This window comes from Palaemon carinicauda, chromosome 9 (assembly GCF_036898095.1).
Source record: "Palaemon carinicauda isolate YSFRI2023 chromosome 9, ASM3689809v2, whole genome shotgun sequence".
NCBI classification, from domain to species: Eukaryota; Metazoa; Arthropoda; class Malacostraca; order Decapoda; family Palaemonidae; genus Palaemon; species Palaemon carinicauda.
The window spans coordinates 135,744,248-135,759,852 of record NC_090733.1 but is presented as its reverse complement, the minus strand read 5'-3'; the positions used below and the strand labels follow the sequence as shown (position 1 = coordinate 135,759,852).

The window sequence follows — 15,605 nt, the reverse complement described above, 5'->3', positions numbered from 1 at the left end:
GGACATTGTAATAGTAATATATATTTTTAAATATTTAACTTAGCCGGTGAATATATAATAGCTGAGCCTCCGGCGGCTCGACAGAAAAAAACACAAAAACTCGCGAGCGATCGCTATGAAGGTTGCGGGTGTGCCCACTAGCGCCAACTATCGGCCAGATACCGCATATACATGTAAACAGACCCAATTCTTCTCTGTCGGTCTGAACGACAAGACGTACCATTACTCGCTGTATAACCTGGAGTTTTTCAACAGACTTGGTGAAGTACTTCATTTTGGTTTGAGCTTTCGCAGTGCAGGTGTTTTATCTTCAACTTAAATCTTGAACTCTTTTTTGGATAGATTTAATTGTTGATGACTTTAGATTGTTTTTTGGACTTTCTTTGACTTTTAAAAATGGCCGACCCTTCCCTTAGTACGGAAGTGTGTTTTAGGCTTTTAGCAATTATCTTATCACGTTATAAATTGTTGTTGTTAATTATAGATTTTCCTCTATATATTTTATATCTCAACCGCCTTTATTAGGCCTCTTCGATTAGCTTTCCATTTATAATAAACATCAAGATAAATTTTAATGATTTGTTTATATGCGACCTTACCTATTCCTCCCCTAATCCGAGAGTAGGCGGTCCTAACATGGAAACCGAAGTTAAACAACGTTGAGCCCTTTCAATCGTAAATAACTTTTACAGAGCAAATGATTTAAAACTTATTAAATGAATATTTTTTAGTAGATATTTTATGAAAGATTTTCTTTGAATAGTCTTCGTACTGTTTCAAAGATGAACTAACGTTTGGTTTATTTATGCTACGCAGTTTGCGCTCTATCGTTACGATAGAGAGAGAGAGAATCACGGTTTCACTTTGCAGAAAGAGTAAATCGATTCTGACGTTTTGTTCATTCTTCTTTCAAACTTAAATGTTTTAAATACTAATTTAAAGGAACTTGTTAATTTTCAATTTCTTAGTCCTTTCAGTTTTTTCCTTTGGTCAAATAACCTGTTTATTGACGAAAGGTAAGTGGGCTTTTCTCTTCGGTGTGAAATCAAGAGAGAGAGAGAGAGAGAGAGAGAGAGAGAGAGAGAGAGAGAGAGAGAGACGGAGAGAGAGAGAGAGGAAGAGAGAACGTTCCGATCTTTATTCTCGTCCCAAGCGAGTAACGTTGTTCTCGAGTCAGTTGTTTACTTTCGTCCCAAGTCTCTGTACGGGGAGAAAGGATAAAACGTTTTTAGTTTTTATTCTCGTCCCAAGGCACTGTACGGTGAGAGATTGAAAACATAGTTTTGAATGAACTAGTGTTTAGTCTCCTCCACAGTCACTGATCTTTTTATCTTAATATATGTTTGCTGTTTTTTGCTTGTATTAATGTGCTTACATTATACGACTTATTTCGCAATTATAACCTTTTGATGTAGGGTAGAATTGCGTGCTTCAGGTAGAAATCAGTTTTATTCATGCCTAATGTGAATTGTTGAAAAATTCGATTTCAGTGAAGTAAGTGCAAAACAGAAAATCGTAGTGATAAAGTGAAATTGCGCAAAGTGTTATCAGTGTTACGACTGAGGGTTCGTCTGTTCGTGCCTGTCGTTCGCCTAGTCCGGGACCTGTTGCAAGCTCCCAAGCCCAGGGGAGAAGTAATGTCGTACGACTTATGGGTTCGAGAGGCCTTGATCAGCGAACAGACGTTCCCTCTATGGTTTCAGGCGTGTCTCATCAAGACCGCCCCTACCATAAGATGAGCGAGACGATTTTCTCCTCGTCATCCGAAGGCTTTTCGCGTAAGAAACCGTGGAGCAAGGTTTCGAGGCCCTTAAAGCGAAAGTCAGTCCCTTCAGGACAGGTCCAGCGTCCTGGTTGTAGCCATTGGGACAGCTCTGACCCTATGCAGTCATCGGAAGACTGCTCGCCGCCTAAACAAAAGCGTAACACAGGCTCCGAGAGTCTTATTGTAGGCAAGGTTTTGCAGTCTCAGACGTTACCCTCGTCTCTTACCGCACCCATTCCCGTTGATCCTAAATGGGTTGTACGGAAAGACATGCAGAATAAGCTTGCCTCTCTTATGGAGGACTATTCTGCTAAGCAGGTTCACGATGATCCTCGCCGCTTAGCTGATCGAGATCCTGGCCGTCAGCCGCCCAAACGAGCCTTTGCTCGTCCTGTTGACATTGACGTTACAAAGTCACGTCAATCATGTGTTGTAGAGCCTCACTCGATGCAGTCCCGTGTTGACTCTCAGCCGCTTGTGGACGTTCAGCCGCTGCCGCTTGCTCTTGTTGATGTTCAGGACGTTCGCCAACCAGCATAGTTGACTTGTTTTGACTGCTCAGTCTAGGCAGTCAAGGCAGTCTCGAGTTGACGTCGAGCGTCCTCCCTCACCTGTTGTTGTTGCTGGTCAGTCCTTTAAGCAGTTACATGACATAGCGTCCTTGACTGCTACTGTTGCTCCTTTGCGTGTGGACTCTGCTTGTCAAGCATTGCCACCACGGCAGGTCTCTCCCTTGCTTGAGACTCGGCAATTGTCGGACAAGGTTCCTTCAGATGAGAAAGTTGCTGATCCCCCTCCTACTGATATTCCCTTGAGGACTCTGTCAGACGGAGAGGAGCCTAAAGCTGCTCAGCCCTCTATGGACTTTAAATAAATCATGCAGATTTTTAAGGATCTTTGTCCGGATCTTTTTGTAACTGCTGCTCCTCGTTCGCCTAAACGTCAGAGTTTACACTAGGCCTAGCTACTTCGAAGCCGTTGTTTTCTAAGCTAGTGCTCTCTCGCTCTTCTAAGAGAGCTTTACGTTTGCTAGGCGACTGGTTAATCACCAGGAGGAGTTTGGGGGAGACAGCCTTTGCTTTCCCTACTTTTAAGCTGGCTTATAGAGCGAGAGTCTGATATGACACGGGAGAAGTTCTCGGCTTGGGAGTTCCTGCCTCTGCCCAGATAGACTTCTCAAACCTCATAGACTCTCCCTGGCGCCTGGCCATGAGACGCTCCAAGAGTTTATGGTCGGCTTCAGAGCTAGACCATCTCCTGTTAGGAGTTTTTTTTCGAGCGTTTGAAGTTTTGCTGTACAATTATGTCATGCATAAACAAGGCTATCAGGGATGGCTCCAATAGTCTGACAGCCACGTTCTCTGCAGGAACAAGTCTTTCAGGGATGGCTCCAATGATCTGGCAGCCATGTTCACTGCAGGAGTACGTAAGAGGCAAGTGCGCTCAATGTGTTCATTGTCAAGACAAACTTCACGATGAAGTCTACCAGGCTGTCTTGACAGCATTAATGGAAGGCGACTGGATGGTCTCTCTCGACCTTCAGGAGGCATACTCCCACATTCCTATACACCCGGATTCCCAACCGTTTCTGAGGTTTGTTTACAGGAATGTGGGGTACCAGTTTCGAGCCCTGTGCTTTGGCCTCAGTCCTGCTCCTCTCGTGTTTACGAGGCTCATGAGGAATGTGGCAAAATCCCTCCATCTATCGGGAATCCGAGCCTCCCTGTACTTGGACGACTGGCTTCTCAGAGCATCGTCCAGTCTTCGCTGTCTGCAGGATCTACATTGGACGTTGAGTCTGGCCAGGGAGTTGGGACTTTTGGTCAACCTAGAAAAGTCCCAACTGATCCCATCCCAGATTATTCTATGTTTGGGGATGGAGATTCGCAGTCCAGTTTTTTCGGGCTTTTCCGTCTGCCACCCGAATAGAACAAGCCATGCTCGAAATCCAACTAATGCTGAAAAGAGAACGTTTGTTCAGTCAGGAGTTGGAACAGTCTCGTAGGGACTCTCTCATCCCTGGAGCAGTTTGTCTCGCTAGGGAGACTACACCTTCGGCCTCTCCAGTTCCATCTAGCCTCTCACTGGAACAAGGACAAGACGTTAGAGACGGTATCATTCCCAGTCTCCGAACCAGTTAAGGCATGCCTGAAATGGTGGGACAGCAATATCAGTCTGAGAGAGGGACTATCCCTAGCAGTCAAGAACCCAAACCACGTGTTGTTCTCAGACGCGTCGGATTTGGGTTGGGGTGCGACCCTGGACGGTCGGGAATGCTCGGGTCTGTGGACCTCAAGTCAGAAGAGCATGCACATCAACGGCAAGGAGCTATTAGCAGTCCACTTGGCCTTGATGAAATTCGAAAGCTTTCTTCGAAACTAAGTGGTAGAGGTCAACTCAGACAACACCACAGCTTTGGCGTACATCTCCAAGCAAGGAGGCACACACTCCCTCACGCTGTACGAGATCGCAAGGGACCTTCTCATATGGTCAAGAAATCGAGGCATCTCCCTGTTGACGAGATTCATCCAGGGGGACTTGAACGTCTTGGCAGACTGTCTCAGTCGGAGGGGTCAGGTGATACCCACGGAATGGACCCTCCACAAGGACGTGGGCAAGAGTCTTTGGGCTACTTGGGGTCAACCCACCATAGACCTCTTTGCCACCTCGTTGACCAAAAGGTTACCAATCTATTGCTCACCAGTCCTAGATACAGAAGCAATCCACATAGACGCATTTCTACTGGATTGGTCTCATCTGGACTTATATGCATTCCCACCATTCAAGATAGTCAACAAGGTACTGCAGAAGTTCGCCTCTCACGAAGGGACAAGGTTGACGTTGGTTGCTACCCTCTGGCCCGCGAGAGAGTGGTTCACCGAGGTACTTCAATGGCTGGTAGACATTCCAAGAAGTCTTCCTCTAAGGGTAGATCTCTTACGTCAGCCCTGTTCATCAAAACCTCCCCGCGCTTCGTCTGACTGCCTTCAGACTATCGAGAGACTCTCAAGAGCTCGAGGCTTTTCGAAGGAGGCAGCCAGTGCGATTGCGAGAGCTAGGAGAGCTTCTACCATCAGAGTATACCAGTCGAAGTGGGAAGTCTTTCGAGATTGGTGCAAGCCAGCATCTATGTCCTCTTCCAGTACCTCTGTAGCCCAATCGGAGATTTTCTTTTACATCTGAGAAATGTTCGCTCCCTCTCAGCTCCCACGATTAAGGGCTACAGGAGCATGTTGGCTTCGGTCTTTCGTCATAGAGGCTTAGATCTTTCCAACAATAAAGATCTCCAAGATCTCCTTAAGTCTTTCGAGACCTCTAAGGAACGTCGTTTGGCAACTCCTGGATGGAACTTAGACGTGGTCCTAAGGTTCCTCATGTCAGACAGGTTTGAGCCATTACATTCAGCCTCCCTGAAGGATCTCACCCTCAAGACGCTTTTCCTAGTGTGCTTGGCTTCGGCTAAAAGGGTCAGTGAAATTCATGCCTTCAGTAAGAACATCGGCTTTTTCTACAGAAAAAGCCACATGTTCACTTCAACTTGGTTTCCTGGCCAAAAATGAACTGCCTTCTCGTCCTTGGCCTAAGTCTTTTGATATACCTTGCCTGTCAGAGATCGTAGGCAACGAACTTGAAAGAGTGCTGTGTCCAGTTAGAGCTCTTAAGTTCTACTTAGCTCGTACTAAGTCCTTACGAGGTGGATCTGAGGCATTATGGTGCTCAGTTAAGAAACCATCATTGCCTATGTCAAAGAATGCTTTGTCATATTTTATCAGACTTTTAATACGAGAGGCTCATTCTCACTTGAATGAAAAAGACCGATGCTTGCTTAAGGTTTAGACGCACGAAATAAGAGCTATAGCAACTTCCGTGGCCTTTAAGCAAAATAAATCTCTGCAAAGTATTATGGACACGACCGTTCGGAGAAGCAAGTCGGTATTCGCGTCATTTTACTTAAAAGATGTCCAGACTCTTTACGAGGACTGCTACACACTGGGTCCATTCGTTACAGCGAATGCAGTAGTGGGTAAGGGTTCTACCACTACATTCCCTTAATTCCAATATCCTTTTAATCTGCTCTTGAAATGTTTTTTTTTTTTTTAATTGGGTTGTACGGAAGGCTAAGAAGCCTTTCGCATCCTTTTTTGATTTGGCGGGTGGTCAAATGTCATTTCTTGAGAGCGCCCAGATTAGGGGTTTGATGAGGTCCTGTTGTATGGGTTGCAGCCCTTGATACTTCAGCTCCTGGGAGTCTTTCAGCATCCTAAGAGGATCGCTGGGCTTCGTGAGGAAGACAGACTAATAAGGCAGAGTAATCGTCTAAGTCAACTTCCTTACCAGGTACCTTTATATATTTGGGTTTTGTTATGATATAACTATCAAAAACTCTAAGCATATACGCTGTAAACTTTATTAACTCTGGTCTCTACCCACCACCATGGGTGTGAATCAGCTATTATATATTCACCGGCTAAGTTAAATATTTAAAAATGATATTTTAATTATAAAATAAATTTTTGAATATACTTACCCGGTGAATATATAAATTAAAGGCCCCCCCTTCCTCCCCGATAGAGACCCAGCGGGATGAGAAGAATTGGGTCTGTTTACATGTATATGCGGTATCTGGCCGATAGTTGGCACTAGTGGGCACACCCGCAACCTTCATAGCGATCGCTCGCGAGTTTTTGTGTTTTTTTCTGTCGAGCCGCCGGAGGCTCAGCTATTATATATTCACCGGGTAAGTATATTCAAAAATTTATTTTATAATTAAAATATCATTTTCAGCTGATTACATCTTTGTTCCTACACATATACAAACCTTTCATCCTTCCAAATAGAGATATATCTTCAGCGTAGCTAGAACTGCCATTGAATCATTAACGAGGTTGTTATAAATGACAGGAGGTGCGAGAAGGGAAACCCTGACCTGCCTGCCAGAGAATACTCACTTTTGTATTTGGCCACAAATGGTACAACCATATCATTGTGCTGCTTTCTCAACTGTTGGATGTTTTCTTAACTTTTCGTTTGTGATAGGTGTTTTTATTTTATTTTTGTAAGTGCTCTTGCTTGGAAGAGGAAATGCACCGAAATGTATGCACACGGTAAAGTGAATTTTGTTCCAATGAGAATAGTACAAACCTTCAAAACCCCATGTGTTGTGTACCTTTGTAAAGGGGGAGTGACTGAGCAGCCCCATTTAGATTGTTGTTCTTGCTCTTCTGGTTAGGAAGATTATCAATTCCAAAAATAAGTCTTCTCTCTTTGGGGTAGTTTTTCTACCTTGGTGAGGGAATTACCTGTCTTGAGTGTTTCTGTACCTGCTTAGTGTCACTGAGTGCTCCCTTTGTGACAATATTTCAGTGTTGTGGTTTGTGTTGCAAAAGAGGAAGCTCTTTTAGCTTCCTCTTCGGATGGAAGGCAGTTACTCGGACCATAATTCCTCTGTGAAAGCAAGAAAGAATTGTTGTCAGTGGGAAGGAGGGTTCACTCTCTATTCCTCTGCTACTAGTCTCTTGTTCCTCCATTTGTCTTACTTCTTCCTTGAGAAGACAAGATGTCATCGGGATAGAAAGGCCTTTCGCTATAAGTTCCATGTGACTTATAGCAATTGCTCTTCTCCTTCGGGAGTGATAGTACTCACCCGCCTGCCTCCAAATTCTGATGTAAACCTCCAGCTGCTTCTTCCTCTAAAAAAGGTGCAGACAGTGCTCAACCCTTTTGTGCCCAGCCTGTCTAGGTAAGGAGGGTTGGCAGAAGTAAGATGAACCTGAAGTTGGCAGTCCCCTCCTCTAGCTGCCACTAGTTGTAGGATGCTTGTTATGCCACTGGGCAGTCGGCAGCAGCAAAAATCTGAGATGTGGGTACTGAAAGTCCTTAAAGATGGATACCGCCTGCCGTTCATAGATCTTCGTCCTCCACTCACTTGCACTTTGTTGACATTCCAGAGTTACCCTCTTTGAAAGCAATGGAGGGAAAGAATGAGCTCTCTTTTGTACTTTGGCAAGAGACTTGGAAAACAAGAGGTTTCTTGGTATTGCGCGGATCCCGCCTCGGGATTGGTCCATGATTGAAGGGAACGTCAATCAGCTTTGCTTATCCTAAGACTTAGGTCCTATGGTGCGATGGTCCAGGTTTCAGGGTACTGGCGCTTGCTTTTATTGTTAAGCTAGGGAGGGCATCATATGGATTTTTCCCATAAGACTGTTTCTCTTCACTGAATTAGCTAGAGAGTAAGAGTTAAAGGTTCTTTATCATGTCAAACTTTTGAGAGATGGGGGTTCTATGGTCTGTGTTGTCTCTCTGACTGCATAAAAACCAGTAGAACATCAGTTCTAGACATTCTTGATCCTAACTCTTCTTGTGAGTTGATACAAAGATGCCTAGTGTTATGTCAGGGCACTTGCACTTCAGTACTTACTACTAGGTAGGACTCAGTATCTCACATGCGAGCGTTGCAGCTTTTTTGTTAGCCCCTGCAATAACAAGAAGGAAGTGACCAGACGTACTTTTTGCTTGGTAAGGCTTCTCTTATGGTTTGACTTTGGTCAATGCTTACTTCTGCCATATAGGTTAGACTTTGGTCAGAGCTTGCCTCTCCCATATAGGTTCGATTTTGGTCAGTGCTTACTTCTCCCATATTGGTTTGACTTTGGTTAAAGCTTATCTCTGCCATATCAGGTAAGAGCTCAAAAGCCCAGCTCTGTCAGTAGCATTCTGGGTTACCTCTGCCATAATCAAGTAACTCAAAATCCAGCCCTGTCAATAGTTTTCTGAGTTACCTCTGCCATAATCAAGTAACAACTCAAAAACCCAGCCCTCTCAATAGTTTTCTGGGTTACCTGTTGAAATACTTTTGCCCCTCTGTACCTTTCGGACATTACCCAGAGGCCTTTGGATCCTGAGGTGACTGATTAGTAATTGGGTAACACTCCCAGCTCCCTCATAGGACTTGTTATGAATTCTGTGTAAGGTAATATGTTCGGCTCAAGTCTCGAGAAGAAATAGAATGAGTGGCTCCTCTATCTCTTTCTAGTTCCTCTCTCCAGGGAATGCAGCAGCCATAACCATTACATGCTTGTCGGATATCTGATGCTGGTGAGTTACACGACGACGCACCTTTCTTGCCTTCTACGAAACTCCTCCATGTTCCTGGCAAAGAGCAGAGTTAGTTTGTGTCTTGCCAAACATTTATGTTGAATTTCCTAGTTTGACACTGCCGACTCCATCTCTGTGTTAGGGGGATAGGTTGTCCATGTGCTAGTACTGGCTTCCTTTTAAACCAGTACCGGCAGAGGGCTAACAACCCTGTGGTTAGCTGTTTGGAGATTGTTGGAATAACCGTCCTCACACCTTTGCAGGACAAGGAAGGATGACATTTCCATTAAATTAAATTTGCCACTTTAACATTTCCGCATTTTAAAGTCCCCAGGTTTGTATAAGTAGGAAGAAGTAGTTACTTTTAAAATATTATTTTGTTTCTGCAGGTATTTAATAGTTCCGATTTTCAAGTATCTTAATTTGGTAATTAATTTGTTCATAATGCTGTTATGGGCTTTTGGGGACTATGAACCAGAATCAAAAGACTTCTACAATTTTTTAATTAATTGCTATCTACAAACATACAATCATACATTCACAGTTTTACCTAAATTAATCTAAAACCAAAGCTTTTCTATTTTAGCAAAAAATTTTGGGAATAAAGTACAGTAAATATTTGGGTTGAAAGTAAAGTATCTCATTGTTTTTTACAATAAAAAAAATCGAGTATTATGCCAATCCATACCAGAAAAACTAGTTACTTTAGTGTTTACATAATGTTGAAGTTTTTCTGCTTTAAAGGAAGTGCAGTAACAAAATAAAATCAAAGACTAAGATTGTTTAGCTGAAGCAGATTTTAAAAAATTTATACCTAGGGTGGTAGTATCATAAGATCTTCCTCGTATTTATATTTACACAGTACATGTAACAAAGTCTTGCATTTACTACATGTATTGTTTAATACTCAGTGTACTATATTGAGGTGCAGTACTCCTCAATACAGTATATTGTTCCTTTAATCATAAAGTTATTCCGATTTATTTCTCTGTACAGTATGCCATTTTACTTTTTCTAATGACAGACATATTTCAGGTCTTGAATTATCATCAAATGAAACTGGCACCTCTGTCATGAAGGTTGGCGGTTTGGCAGAAGCATATAAAACCCTAAAGGAAATGCTCATGTGGCCGTCCACTTACCCAAACCTGTTCAGCAAAATCAAGTTGAGGCTTCGATCTGGTGTTCTGCTGTTTGGCCCTCCTGGTTGTGGCAAAACACTCATTGCAAACTCTATTGCCAAGAATTGTCAGCTGAACTTCATTTCTGTGAAAGTGAGTACTGCACTGTTTTAGTCAACAGATTTCAGGATCAATTCGAGAAGCAACAGTTTCATGATATTAAGAGACAATATTTTTTCTAGTTCTTTCAAGGAACTTCTGTTAGGGAATAGTAATAGCTAGATTGTAATATATCAACAGAGGAAATACCTAACTCCATGAAATTAAAAGCTGGTGTAAATGTATTCATGATGATTAGGATGATGAATCAGTAACACCCTAGTCTGTTCGTGATAATGCTGCTCTCCTGCTTAGAATAACTCTGTAATATTGTAGTATGGTAGTTACCCGTTGAGAATAAGTCTGTAATCTTGTAGTATGCTAGTCACACGTTGAGAATAAGTCTGTAATATTGTAGAATGCTGGTTTCTTGTTTAGAATAAGTCTGTAATCTTGTAGAATGGTTATGAAATTACTTTTAAAAAAATACTGTATAACAAGCTTGTCAGTACAGTATTATAATTTTGTTGTGTATTATTACAGGGCCCTGAGCTACTTTCCAAGTATATTGGAGCCAGTGAACAAGCTGTTAGAGATGCTTTTGAAAGGTAATAACTTTGGTTAAATCATTTGAATTGCAGTATTTTTAATTATGAGTTACATGCTCATTATGACATATCAGCGCAGACTTTCAACTCTAAAATATAAAAAGACTATGATTAATTTCATGTAAACTGCAGAAGTCTCTTATGGAATTTTGTAAAGTCCACAAGTCAACCTTTGATAAAATTACCAACAGAGCTTCCAGTGCCAAGCCGTGCGTCCTGTTTTTCGACGAGTTTGAGTCCATAGCCCCACGTCGTGGGCATGATAGCACTGGTGTAACTGACAGAGTAGTGAACCAGTTGTTAACTCAGATGGATGGCGTAGAAGGACTCTCTGGGGTTTACATTCTAGCAGCTACATCTAGACCAGATTTGATAGATCCAGCTCTTCTTCGACCAGGTACCTGTATTTTAAACTTAACAGTAATTTTGTGTTTATATTCTGACTCATTGTTTTCATTTTAATGACATACGCAGTATTATTCTGTAGGGATTGGGGAGGTGCAATAAAGTACTTTACATTTCTTTGAAATCTTACCTTTTTTCCGCAGGTCGGCTTGATAAGTGTGTATTTTGCCCTATGCCTACACTCTCAGACAGAGAAGAGATTTTAAGAATCCTCAGTGAAGATGTTGAACTAGGGGAAGAAATTGATTGGGCAGACTTTGCAAGGGATACTGAAAACTACACTGGTGCAGACTTGCAAAGTCTTCTTGCTACAGCACAAATTTTAGTGGCTCAAGAGGCATTAGGAGAAGCTCTATACAAGGGAGTAATCCAACCTGACAGGAAACCAGATCATGAAAGAAATGGATTAACCTATTTTTGTGATGAAAACTCGGATCAAAAGACTCAAGGACCCTCGCTTGAAAAGGATGTGCTTCAAGTTGTGATAGAGAAAGAAAAGTGCAAATATATACCTGATAATGTTCAAGATAACTATGCAAATATGAAAGAGACTGAATCAAAAAATTCGTTATGTAGTTCTCACAATTGTGAAGGTCTTGTTGATGAAGAAAGTGAACAATCCGAAACGCAGATCTTTAAAGTTTACAAAAGGCATCTTGAAATTGCCCTAAAAGAAGTGAAGCCTTCTGTCACAGTGGCAGAAAGAAAAAAATATGAGCAATTGTATTCAAGTTTTCATAAGTCACGGGAAGGAAATTTTGGAAAACAGAGTCCGGGAAAAAGAGCTACATTGGCGTAGAATTATTTCTAAGTTTTTGTGAACTAAGAGGGAACTGACTAATATTAATATTTAAAATATCTTTATGATAATGCTCTAGCTCCTGTATATAATTTTATTTGTAATACCTGTTTATTCCTATAAATAATACATACCTTTGACCATTAATAGGAGGATGATTTCAGTGAAGTTGAAAACGGCAGTTGTGCTTTTTAACGAGGTAAACAATGCAGGCTCGCAAGCAAGCGCTATCTTCACTTTGACTTCTGCCACCAGATTAATAGACGTACTTCACGGCGGTCCTGATAAAATTTCTAATCTGTCTTTCTTTTTCAGATTATTTAATCCTTGGTCAGATATGAAAGTGTGTCATCCCAGCAAACCTGGTAAGGGCTGGGGCTGGTAGATGAGCAAGCCTGAAGTCAACTCCTATCAACTTTGTATCTGCTGCGGGGCCATAACTGTATTCAGGAATCCAGTCTGTTCTGGGTGTAGGGAGTGGGCTACGGTGCAGTGGTGTGTGTTTGCAATGAAGAGAAAGTAGTTTAAGAAAGTTTGTTCGGACTCAGTCATTGGCACACTCAAGCTGATGACCAAGAGACTCTCTAGCTTCTTTATCCTCCATTGGGTTCGAAGACTGCCGTACCTTTCCCTCAGTTAGTTCTTTGAGTTTTCCAGTGGCTGCATTGGATGATGTTCCGTGTAAGGACCTGGACCTAGGTGTGCCATATGCCCCACCCTTGGAATCGATGGTGTCCTTTCTGCGAAGGAACTGAAGGTTCTAGCACCCACTAGATCTCGGGAGTCTTCCCTCCCTGTTACTACTCCCATCCTGCTCGCAGAGGAGAAATTTAAGGTGATGCCCCTGGAGATGTCCTTGATTGTTGTTGCCGACGAGTCACTGCTGGTTGCTGAGTGCATGTTTGCTGCCAAATACTTGAGCTTGGTGAAGGAAAAACTTGGTTGCTTTCCTTCACCTGCTTCATCTGTTCCTGCAACTTCCTTTTCCCTCTGCTGAGAGCTGTGTCCCACTAAGAAGAGTTCTCAGAAGCACAGTACAACCGATCTGGATTAGTCTCTTTCCAAGAAGGTGTCGTGGGAGTAGCGGCATTGTACCGAAACCTTCCTCTAAGGCAAGTGTCGAGATAAGAGGTTCAATGGCCAATGCCATTGACTCAAGGGGCAAGTCATACAAGGAGTACTGTACAGGTTCTATTTAATCTACACTCTAGTCCCTCCTGGCTAGAGACATTCCTGGGACTCCATTTCCATACAAGAGAACATTCTGATGGACAATGAAAGCTGCCGCAAAGACCTCTAACACTGACTTTACCCGAGACGAACAACAAACTCCTTTCCCATGCATACGTGCAAAGATTTTTGGTTGTTCTATGTGTTCTGTTGACTTAGAGGACATGTGTGTAATTTCAAATAGTAATCCATCTCACTGGCAGAAAGTACTATCCTACAGGGAGTCGAGTAACAGTTCAAAGTCCAGTCTTTGGACTGTCTACCGTTCCTCAAGTGTTCACATGAGTGGTCACTCTAATCCCAGCTTGTTATCATTTTAACGGGATTGCGATAACTCGACAATTGGTTCTGGTGTCTTTGAAGAGATGGTCACTTTGAGATTGGGACAATCATCTTATCTTTTACCATGATAAGGGGATTGTGATCAATCTGCTGAGATTGGGTATTATGCCTAAGAAATGGATGGAGTATCAAGGAATGTTGATAGATACAGCAGCAGCAAGTTTTCCCATAAGACAATGGCATCAACAGACTGAGAGGTGATGCAACCATTCCCAATTGAACAACAACCAGCAAGGCAGTGGTAACATCTTTTAGGACACCTTTTGTCGTTAGAGAAGCTAGTACTGTACCTCACAATTGCCTCCACCAGAGATCACTTCAATGTTGTCTAAAGCAACACTGGTCAGCAGCCTCCGGTCCTTTTCACCTTCAGGTTCCAATAAAACAAGAAGTGATGGACGATCTTCTGTGGTGACAAGAATGAAAACCTTACCAGAGAGCTTAAACTAGATTTTCCACCTCCAGAAGATGCTGTTGTTCACTGTCGTGTCAAAGGAAGGGCGGTTGGAAGCACACATGAGGAACAAGACTTCCTTGGGACGGTGGTCCGAAGATGAAAGTTGCTTGTATATCAACCTGCTGGAAATGCAAGCTGCTCAGCTAACCCTGCTGTCTTTCCAACAGAATTTGATAGGGCACTCGGTAACGAAAGTTGTACGAGTGATCGCTACCGTAGTAGCTTTCAAATCAACAAGCAGGGAGGGGCGGTGTGTTAATCCCTTTGCAAATTGGCAAAGCAGGGAGACAGTTGGGTGTGTGTCGCTATGCAGTAGAGCTGTCAACAAGGTACATTCCAGGCAAGAGGAATGTCCTAGCATACTCTCTCAGCAGCAGTTAGTAGGATCAAAGTAAGCCCTGCTTCCCTATGTTGTGGAGAGGCTTCTTGCTCATTGGGTTTCCCAACGATAGACTTGTCCACAACCTGCCGGACCAAGAAGCTGCCGGTGTTTTTTTTTTACAACAGTTCCAGACCCAATTGCTGCATTAGGAGATGCATTCCAACATCCCTGAGACAAGTCCACCCTTTTGCCCGACACATTAAATACTCTGCAAACTATTGATCTATTGATGACTGAATGCCAGGCTAACCCTGATTGCTCCCAATTGAACCCAAGCAGAATGGTTTTCATTCTTGCTGGTTCTCCTGGTAGTAGTATAGATACAAGTACCCCAATGGTCCGGAAGGTAGGAGTCTAAGAGTTGCCAGACAGCCTTCACCACCCTCTTCTTGAGGAAGTAAACCTACAAGGCCTTGAACACATTCTCCTTAGGACCTGTGGTAGCTGCTCAACAAGTTGTGTAGCGAGCATAGTTCCTTCATGGGACTAGAAGCATCTTGTCTTAGCAGTCACTGCATAGCTCAAGTCCAAGAATGACATAATGTTTTGCTCTATTTTGTTTCTTCTTTTGCCTACTTGGGGTTCTAGCATTCATGCTATTATGGAGCTGGGTCAGACAAGCAATACAGCACCTTTGTTTTACATTGGTTTGTATTGAAGTACAGTATTTATCCCATCCTTCTTTACAAGGGGAAGGATAGAGAAAATCTATGAATTCCCATTAATCATATAATGCCACTACATTTGAGTGCAGAATCCTGTAGGATTTAGATTCTCCCAAGTACAACCACTAGACCCTAGTGAAGGCTTAGCCTAACACCGACATCTCTATGCTCAAATAGTTAGGAATTTAAACAGGAGTCATGACTTTTGCTCCCATACAGAAACAAAGCACTGTATATCGACACTCCAGGGTCAGTAAAACCAGCCAGGTCGAAGGTTTTTATCATGTATAGGAACAAATCACAATATATTTTAGTTGATTTGTATTTTTCCTAACTATACAAACTTGAGAACTTTAAGTTGCATTGCCCACCTCAACCAAAAGTCAAAGCATAAGTAGCGCTACCTCTGTCGGGTGGGCGGGCTTCCCCCGCCACCCAGCTTTGTTTGCCTTGTTTAAAAGCTTAATGGCCATTTTCAGCTTTGCTGAAGTTATATTCCTATCATAGGTCTCAGGTTTGTATGATTAGGAAAAATACAAATTACTTAAAGAATTTGTTATATATGTTGTTTTTTACTTTGTTACATTTGTGATGCTTTGTTTTGTTGAAGGAATTGAAGAGTCTACCAATATAA

General features: G+C 42.6%; 1 protein-coding gene across 1 annotated transcript in view; it reads left to right on the top strand.

Moving 5' to 3' along the window:
* The window catches only part of Pex1 (peroxin 1), a 29,371-nt gene extending 13,766 nt beyond the window's left edge, over positions 1-15,605 (top strand). The window contains exons 3-6 of the mRNA XM_068380446.1: positions 9,899-10,137; positions 10,627-10,691; positions 10,883-11,088; positions 11,240-15,605. Coding sequence (XP_068236547.1) covers positions 9,899-10,137; positions 10,627-10,691; positions 10,883-11,088; positions 11,240-11,895 — 1,166 coding nt within the window. The 3' untranslated portion in view covers positions 11,896-15,605. The remainder of the gene's footprint in view (positions 1-9,898; positions 10,138-10,626; positions 10,692-10,882; positions 11,089-11,239) is intronic.